This window comes from Ctenocephalides felis, unplaced genomic scaffold, assembly GCF_003426905.1.
Source record: "Ctenocephalides felis isolate EL2017-DRISC unplaced genomic scaffold, ASM342690v1 CF-g0.4_SCAFFOLD_03571, whole genome shotgun sequence".
Lineage (NCBI taxonomy): Eukaryota > Metazoa > Arthropoda > Insecta > Siphonaptera > Pulicidae > Ctenocephalides > Ctenocephalides felis.
In genome coordinates, this window is record NW_020539725.1 from 25,889,099 (window position 1) to 25,899,558 (window position 10,460).

The 10,460-nt window shown below is 26.5% G+C and overlaps 1 protein-coding gene across 1 annotated transcript; it reads right to left on the reverse strand.

Moving 5' to 3' along the window:
* Nucleotides 1–1,736: 1,736 nt before the first annotated feature.
* On the reverse strand, nucleotides 1,737–8,493 carry LOC113385341 (zinc finger protein 62-like). The gene is made up of 11 exons (XM_026623182.1): nucleotides 8,224–8,493; nucleotides 7,053–7,216; nucleotides 6,781–6,935; nucleotides 6,595–6,659; nucleotides 5,691–6,117; nucleotides 5,342–5,532; nucleotides 5,137–5,268; nucleotides 4,845–4,992; nucleotides 4,236–4,339; nucleotides 2,246–2,551; nucleotides 1,737–2,009 (listed from the first exon to the last, which is right to left on the reverse strand). The coding sequence occupies exons 2-11, from the start codon at nucleotides 7,173–7,175 to the stop codon at nucleotides 1,858–1,860; spliced, it is 1,803 nt and encodes a 600-aa protein (XP_026478967.1). The 5' UTR covers nucleotides 7,176–7,216; nucleotides 8,224–8,493; the 3' UTR covers nucleotides 1,737–1,857.
* Between the last annotated feature and the right edge of the window lie 1,967 nt (nucleotides 8,494–10,460).

Consider the following 10,460-nt stretch of genomic DNA (forward strand, 5'->3'; position numbering starts at 1 on the left):
TTGTCAATGTGTTCTATTCAAGAGCCTTTATAATAACCACGACTAATCTATTTTCAAATCAATAAAATCAATCATTTTTGTAATTATCATTTTTAACATTTTCTTAGGGTAGTTATAAATACCTACAGTTTATATATTGACTTGATGTAAATATTGCGAATGAAATGGCAAAAAGAAGATTTGGGCTCACATCTAAATAATTTTGGGTTTACATTATAACTTATTTACTTCTGCAAAAAAGAGAGAATTAAAACATCTTCATATTGTACTTTGTAGTTCATTTATTACTAAGATTTTGAACTTTTCAAAATATGTTAATAAATGCAAATAAATATTATAAAAAAATCCTAAACTAAGTATTTCTGTGAATAATTTTCGTTTTGTTTTGAAATCGCATTTACAGAATCGATATGCATTTCACTGTAAATATAGAATATACTTTGTATAACAAGTATTTTTTAGTTATATCTTAAACTAATGAAAGCGAAGGTTTTAAAATTGGAAGCATAAGATAACACAGTATAAAAAACTATCTCTGAAGTTGTATATTGAAATATCGATTCTTGTTCTACAAGAATATTCTGATATACAAATTATCGATAAGATAAAATCAAAATGAATTATTAATTAAAACTTGTTAATTCATTCTGCTGATTATATTGTAAAACATAATTTAACATAAATTATATTTCTCTAGTATTTTACAGACAAGGCAACGAGAAATTCGGAACCAAAATGAAAACATGTAGATAAGTTTTCAATTTATTCTAAACATAGGGCAACTCTTCTTTTAAAATTTTATACCATTCAGAATTACAAAATACTTTTCTGATAAAATAAAGCTAAGTAATAAAAGCAAGTGCATCCAGTATTTCATTTTGTTCAAAATCATTCCGAGAATTAATGATAAATGAATTCTTCAAGAATTATTCAAAAAATCTCCATTATTTGTCGGTTTAAAAAATAAGCGTAAATATACATGTAAATTTGCGTAATATCCAAATATAAATATTAGTCGATGTACTGAGTGATATTATTTTTTTTATTTACTCATAAAATTCATTTTGGTTCACAATTCTCCATATCTTTATCTGTATTCAATTCAATTTAGTATTAAAAACGCTTTTACATTCAATTAAATTTTTATTGCCTCTGATACAAGTTGAACATATAACAAACGATTTTGTGTAAAATAAATAACTAATAACTACTTACACATATTTTAATTTCATAGATTAAAATTTGATATAAATTTCAATTTCATAAAGGACGCATTATACTTTCGAAACGTTTTATGATTTTTGTTCAACTTGTATCACAGTGTTATACACAAAACATTCAAACTTTCAATACCAGACAATGAAAATTATAATTTGCTTTTCATCTACATCAATAAAAAGGTAAAACATCATCACTATCACAACATTGGCAGATACTTTCATGATAATTATAGAATACTTTATAAATAGATATAACTTAACACTAATTTGAATATAATGAATGATCCATACAATAAATGATACTTTATATGATAGTGCAAAAACTTTCTATGTCGGACATTATGTCCATTTTTATGATCTTAAGTAAGATAAAGACAATATCATGAATGCTCAGAATCCATACATATCTAAACAAAAACATCAGATATATGCCATAACATATGCCGATGGAATATAGCTTCTAAAATTATTTTTTTTGAAAAATAAAAAAAATAATAAATAATAAATAAAGTCGTCCTAAATGTACTAAATGTAGTAATAATAATAATATATTACCCATCAAATTCTCAATAAGATTGTGAGTCTCGGTGAACATTTCTAACTTGCAGCGTAAAGTAAACAGTCATTTATTTTCCAATCATTGACTGCACACTGGTGGACCCAAAGCTATATTCGCCTGAACTAATCCTACAAGTCCTTGACTGGTTGTGATGTGTTGAACCAGATTACCATTCTGTATGATATCTGGAGCCATGTGATGAACACCATGCAACGATGTTAAACCAGGTGCTGCAAGGATAATAATTGATTCAAATTTTATAATTTAGTTACGGCGAATTCGGAAAAATTATTATGGATAATGTACAAAAATCTCTAAAATAAAGAGTTGCTTTCATGATGTAAAAAGTACGAAATGTACTGATTGAAATGGTTCACACTGATATTTATAATTGCTAATATATTATATTATGAAAAAACATTCAATTATATATAAACCAAAAAAATAAATATTACATGAAACATACCTAAAACCATTTGTTGTCCAGAAGATACCATTTGCTGCATGCCATTATTACCATTACCAGTAACTGTTACATTTATAGTAGAGCCATTGACTTCGACATTTAAACCAGGTGCCGAGGTTGTTTGGTCCATTCTCTGAGCCGCATGCTTCTTAACGTGATTGTTGAGAACATATTTGTAAGTAAATGCTTCTCCACATTCTTGGCAAACATAAGGCTTTTCACCAGTATGACTTCTTATGTGAGTTTTCAGTTGATGCGGTTGATTAAATCGAGCTGGACACATATGGCAGGCATGGGGACGAGCACCTAGGGATAGATAGATAGTTTTGATTCACATCAGGGTAAATTACACTATCCTTTAATGATATTGTAATGAGATTCTCAGAAGTCAAAAATTATTTATTTATTTATTTATTTAAATATATAGCCCACAGATTTCTCCAAGAGGACTCAAAAATACAATTATTTTACATAATGAATAACAATTAAAATATATACAAAATTACAATATATAGTTAGTAACATAAAATGCTTAAGATAAAATTACATATAATGCAGAATGTAACAATATTATTTATAAATAGAATAAGAAAATAATGAGATATTTGAAAAGAAAATAAAAAGGTTAACTTGTGCAGATGGAGATTATTTGATTAGGTGAAGTGTTGTGAATATCTATTTCATTATTAATTAAGTTAAAGTTAGAGGACATAAGTAAAATTGGCGAATTTAAAAGAGAATTAGATTTAGGGGTAGGATAATTGAAAAATAATTGTGAACGCAAAGATAGCCTTGGAACATTAAAGGATAGTTGATTGAGAATAAGAGGACAGTCAATAGAATTATTGCAAAGCTTAAATAAGAACATAATTGTACAGATAAATCGACGTGAGGCAAGGGAAGGAATACCAAATTCTTTTAGTAAAGTGTTGTGGTCAAAGCCACGTTCAGGGTAAATTTTATATGTTTTATAATAAAGGTATTTCAGAAATTTTCGCTGAACCTTCTCTATCGCATCAGAGTTGTTGATTTGATGAGGATACCAAATAATCGAACCGTATTCTAATTTTGAACGTACAATAGAATAGTACATGCAAAGAAGTGCATTGGGAGACTTAAATTGTTTACAATTTCTCAGTATCAAACCTAAAGATTTATGTGCTCTATTATAAATATCAGTTACATGATCTGTGAAAAACAAACCAGAATCAAATAGAACACCTAAATCGGAAATTTTATTACATCTATCAATGCTGGTGTTAGAAATTTTATAATAAAAAAGTATTGGAACGCGCTTATGTGTAAAACTAAGAATCTTGCACTTTGATATATTTAAATGTAATTTGTTATAGATACACCATGAGTGGAAAAAGTCAAGTTGAGACTGTAATAATAAGCAGTCATCAATAGAATTTATTTTGAGATATAGTTTCAGATCATCTGCAAATAATAAATGTGGACAGCTAATAATATCAGAAATGTCATTAATAAAAATAATAAATAGTAGTGGACCAAGAATGGATCCCTGAGGAACACCTGAACTAATATTTTCAATGTTGCTTTACGATTATGAAGATAACTCTTAAAAATGTGAATAAGTGAAGAATTAAGACCAATCTTATGAATTATATAGCATCTAGTTAAACAATTATCAAGAAGTCAGCATTTCTGATCCACCATATAATGCCTACGTTATTTACAAACATGAAAAAATTATTATATTACTGCTTGCACTCACAAAACTGAAATATTGTGAAATATTTTAAACTGAAATATTTTAAATTAAGAAATATAAGAATTTTTCTTCTATTCGTACACCAATAACACAAAAAAAATATACATATCGCATAATATTTTCTAAAGTACAAATTGTCCAGTGTAAAAAAGAACATTTTTTATTAATGTTTTAATAATAATAAATAAAAATAAATAATATGATGGAAAACAGAAAAAAATTTAGCATTTATGACAGACATCATTATGAACTCACCTTCGTGAACTGTGAGATGCCGCTTTAATCCTTGAGCCAGCTGGAAGGCTTTATCACAAAGATGGCATTTGTGAGGTTTAGTACCAGTATGAATATCTAAGTGCCTAGAAAATATTTTTTAAATTATTCCAGAAAATAATAATATCTAATAGAGATCATAAATAAATGTAATAAAGCATAAAATCATAAATAGCAACTGTTTGGGCATCTCAAGTAGCAAATAACGGCTTATAATGATCGTAATTGAGTATGAATTCATTGGTTTCACTAAGTTTTTTTTTTTTTATGATGTAAGTCTCGTTGAATGTAATAATTCAACTAGTAACTCGAAAACTCGGACGTGGACAAATCTTTGATATTTAAATTATTTTGCCGAGGGATATATGGCCGTCTCAAACAATCTACTGGTAACAATGTATTTACCAACTACATACAATGAAACTTTTGGTTTTCCTCGCTTCTTGTGTTCCGCTTGTGGGAACACTAAACATATCAATATAAATAATCCCATAAATGGTTGAATCAACTCTCTTAATTGACATTCTAAGGTTTATATCAGCTGTATATTAAAATTTTAGGTGGCTTAAACTAGAACATAAAAATGCTTACCTCTGTAAGCAACTTGCATAAATAAAAGCAGCACCACAAACTTGGCAAACATGAGATTTGATGCCAGAATGTATCTTCTTGTGATGAATTAAATTGCCTCTTGTACTAAATCGTCTATCACAAACATCACAAACGTGACTTTTTTCACCTGGTAGATATAAAATAAATTATGACTAAATCACAAATTAAATACAAGTAATGAAATATAGATCCACAGAACATTTTTGCCTATAATAATTTAAATATATATTTCTATATATTTATTGAATACAATGTAATAAATTCCATTTACCTGTATGTGAAGTCATATGTTGTTTAATATCAGCAGCCATCACACCGCACACATAACACTGATGCTTTGGTCTTATAATACGACCGGTTTCGTCACGATCTAAAACTGGTTTCCGACCTCTTTTACTATTACCTGCATTTAAAAAGGCTCAAAATTACCCATTACTGAAGAAAAAAAAAAAATAATCGATCTACAATATATTTACCATCATGCAAGTGGTTCCTAGGTCTATATACTTTGATCATCCTTTCAGCTATACCTCTTGGACCTTTGTTACTTGTATTGCAATTTTTGTATTTACTTAGTTGTATTATTTTGGGAGTAATTTTAAATCTAGACTCTAAACTTCTAGTCATTTTTTCATATTTCGGCTTATTGCTCTTAGGCATCATAAATCTAAAATTTATAGAATGAGAAGATTAATCTATTTCAAATACCAGGTTGAGTGAGAATGAAAAAATTAGATATGCAATTTGCACAATTGCATAAAATCCTCTACATAACTATATTAAAACAAATAACTATGAAAATGTGAAGAAAATAAATATTTTTACCTCTGCGATTTCATTTTCAATTTTCTAGATCGAACCCGAACACCTTTATTTATCTTAGATACTTTTATTGGCACATAATCTTTATCCATTTCATCTTCATCACTATCATCAGCATTAAAATCATTCGCAGGTGGTTCGTAATCACTAGCATCATTTGTATCATTTGCATCTACAGATGCATCATCTGAAGATAAATCTTCCTTCTTTATTAATGGGGCCTTATCGCCTCTCAGTTTACCCGAAACCTTTTTTACTATAAGGTTTGTATTTGACTTCAAATAGTCAACTGCTTTATTTGTTGTCATTTTTTTCGTTAAGTTTATTTTCATAGATGTGAGTTTTGCTATCTTTTTTTTCAATTCAGAGCATTCTTCAAATGAAATTACGTTTTCAGAAGGCTCAAAGTGATATTTTTGTTCTTCATTATCTAAAAACAAAAATATATACAGTAATAAACATATAATTTTCATTAATTCACTAATTAATATTTCACAAAGAAGTATATTAATAAAATCAAATTAATACAATAATTTGCATAGATTAAGTAACAAAACAATTTTAAATTCACTAACTATGTAGTGAATAGATACCTATTATAATAAATAAGTTTTACAAAAGTAAGTTTTATCATGAGTATTATTTATCTGAGTAATTTACCTGAGTAATATGAGTTTGAGGTTTTAATAATATAAACAAAATTTTGAAAAATATGGCATAAAACTTTAGAATAATATTTAACTAGAGAGCAAATAATTTTGCAGTATTATGTATATTACCAAAAACTATTGGAATATCTACTTTTTATATATTGTAAAGAACTTATTCACAATATATAATTTCAATTAAATTTATAAAAAAATAAGTTATAACACTTTATAAATATACAAATTATTCACAAATTTACCTTCAACATCGACTTCAACTTTGCAGTTAATAATAACATTATTATAATCAAAATTAGATGGCATTCTGGAATAGTATAGTAATAGTATATTAGGACATATTAACAATTTTATAATAAACATTTTAAATTTATTTCAAGTAAATCAAATTATTTTAAATAATATTTTTAAATTTGGTTTATACTCACTCAAGTAATGTTAAAGGACTATAACTATTGTGAATATAATCAGAGCGTAATTTTATATCCGAATCTTCACTTTTCTTGATAAAGTTGCAAGCAACTTCCAAGTTTTGAATGCATGAAACACATATGTAAGGGGGAAATCCATCATTCTGATTCATCTTTAAAAAAAATATGATCAATATATCATTCAAATATAATTAGTTGGCTAGTAAAAACATTAATATTTCAATTTTCTTTACGACTACTATACTAATAATGATTATGCAAGTAAGTACCTGAATGTTCGATAATGATGCCAATTTACTGCTTATAGATCCTGGAGAATCCGTTAAATACAGGTCTACCAAATCCTTTCTTCCTAAGCATATTCGACACATATTTCCTTCTAAGAAGCCCATTTTGCACTCGATTGTCTCAATCAAACATAAAAATTCTGATTCTGAAAGAGAACTGGTTATTAGAAATGGAAATAATCATATAACGGAAATTATAACATTATAACATCAATTTTTCATGTAACTCTTGATAAGGAATATTTTATAAAGCATCAACAAAATTTAGCAGAATAGTTATAAAGACGAAAGAAAGATTTTATTTTGATAATTATTTAAATTATTCATAATTTTCAGATTAGTGTTTACATCACTAAGGTTATAAATCAATAAACAGTTATGCATAAAATAACATAATTCAATAATAAGACGTACCGATAATAAAAAACCTTTTAGCAATATGTAATTTCAAGCAATTTTTAAGATTGTTTTGCTTATAACTACTTACAATTTTTAGTGAACAATACAAATTGAATATTTAAATCATTTACATTACAAAGGAATTGGTTTTTAACTATTGATATTACTAGCATAACATGATACATGATCACGACTAAAATACAATGTATAAAGTTAACTAGTTTCATAAAATTAAAGATTACCAATTTATTGTTGAAATTACTTAATTATTATTAATACTTTAAAATATTTTAATATATTGAAATGCATTATAAATTTCAATTAATTAGAAACTTAAAAGTATGATAATAAATATGCAGAAATACTCAGAATAACTAATCTATGATTAAGTATTATATGCCTATTTGAGTATTATTTGTCTATTACTATTAAAAATAAGTTAAATATTAATTCATTTATAAAATTAATATGATACATTATTTAATAACATATTTGTAATTTAGAATTCAATTAATTCCAAAATTAAATTGGATAAGATAATGTAAGTATAAATAAAAATTAGTAGTAATTACTGATTATAATAATATTTATTATTATTATAACAAATAGTATTTTAAGAACACATTGTTTGGAGAAAAAAATATTGCCAAAATTCACTATATAACAAATTGTTAAATAACAAAAAAAAATTGTTGCAATACAGTTATAATTCAATTACTTTAATAAACATATTTATATTTATAAAACAACAAACCTATGGCATAATTTATCTATCTGTCAGCACCAATTTGAGAAGTATGGACATCACCATTTATTTTGATGAATTATTAGCACACTAAATTATTTAGAAAAGAGTTTCTATACACGTCTACTTATAAATAACAGCTACATTTACAACATTCATTTAATAATTTGATTATTTTTCATGTAACAATTGAATCTCATAAAGAAAAGCTTCTACTTTAGCTTCGCGAAATGCTTCTTGTAGTTTTGTCGATCTCGTCGATATGATGGTGTGAGCAACCTTTGAGCAACATTTTAGATTTTATGTTATTGTTGTTTTTGGAATTCATATTTTTTTAGAAATAAGAAGCAATGAATAACTAAATTATTTATTTTGTACTTTTTGTCACCGTATGTGTGTCATCATTTAGTATGTTGATATCGGGAAGAGCACAATGGAAATACTAATTTTACTCCCAATGTTAACTTGTAAAAATGATGTGATAAATTACATACATATTTTTATTTTTGTTGTGTTTTTATTGGTATGAACATGCAGAATGAATCATACTTATGTTAGATAGTGCAAGTACAGTAATACCCCATTTAACGCTGTATCGTTTAGCGCTTTTTTATTTCAACCCAGGTTTTGAAGGGATAAAAGAGGAATATGTCAAAGAAATAATTCAAGAAGCAGCGCAGTCTTTCTAATAGTGAGCTTATGGCCTCAAGGAATGAACTGAACAAGAAGAAAACAAAAATGTTGACGGTAGTGATTCGGCAGAAAAGCAAAAAGGACTCTCGATGGTGTTTGTAAAAAGAAGATTGTCTACCATAACTGAAATAATGGATCAATTCATTGAAAATTGATTCGGATTTTGACAGCAGCTCTAAAGTAAGCCGTGATGTTAGAGATGCTCTATCCGTTTATGATGAACTTTTAAGAGAACATTGCAAAAGAAAAAGTGAAACAACATTAGATGCCTAGACAATATTAGAAAACAATGTATTCATATACCTCATAGACCTTATACAATTTCATTGTATTGTATAAGGTCTATGATATACCAATACCTAGACAATATTAGAATACCCCGTGTTCATATATTCATAGATTCATATGATGTATTCGTAGATGCTTTTGTCACAAAACGGCAGAACACCGAAAACGCGGAAGGCTAACTAAATATGACTGACTTAGAATATTATTTGTTTTTTTTTTCAAAAATATTCGTTTTGTTATTTATATTTTATCTTTATTTTTGAAAGAAATAATAATGTGGTATTAGTTTGGGCTTAAGAAATAAATGTTTGGTTTTATTTTTACCGAATCAATTTCCTAGCCGTCTTTCCCTAACTCCAATATTTTCATGTAAAGATAGCTTTGTTTAGCGCTGTTTCGCGTTGCACTCTACTTTGACGGAACGTATCCCCCGCGTTAAACGGGGTATTTCTGTATTAATTGTTTTTTATGTGTTTTGTATTTCTATAAAATAGTTGAAGAAAATCTCAAGAATATATTTCATCGTCGAACAAACAATCTAAAGTATTGTATAGTATATGCATAATACTAGATAGTAATCCCATTGCCATTTCACACCGCAGTGCCCAAAATGGGCTATTTTCAATTGGAAACATATCTTCAAGTAAAAATGACCCCGTCCACACGTAACCGTGAGTTCAAACATTGCAGCATGAACACCCTTATATATAAATACATATACATATATAATTTTTCAGTAAATTACAATTTACGTGAAATATGTTATAGGAGTTATTATTGTATTTTTTAAATCATTTCAATTTATCATACCAAATTATTGTTATTTATATGTATCGTTTTATTATACATTATAATTGAATAAATATTGATACTAGTTTGTAATATATTATTATTAAAAGGCTAAAAATAAGTCAAAGTCTAAATTGAAATAGTAATATATATAGTATAATAAGTTAAAAGTCTAAATTGAAAATGTAAATAATAAAAAGAATATGTCAGCATTGTTATAAATATTCAATAAATGTTTAATTTGCTAATATTATTCTTTAATAATTAATTAATTTTTAATGAGAAATTGTTAGTGCAAATGAACTAAAATAAATCTTCAGTAAAAGGAAGAGTTCTATTTGTTCAGCGAAATACTTTATTTTAAATTTTTAGAAATGAATTGCAATTTAGTTAAGTCGTGTTTGATCCGTTTGTGATTTAACATATTCTTGTTTATTTCATTATTTATTTATGTGCATAATTCTTTTTTTTTAAAC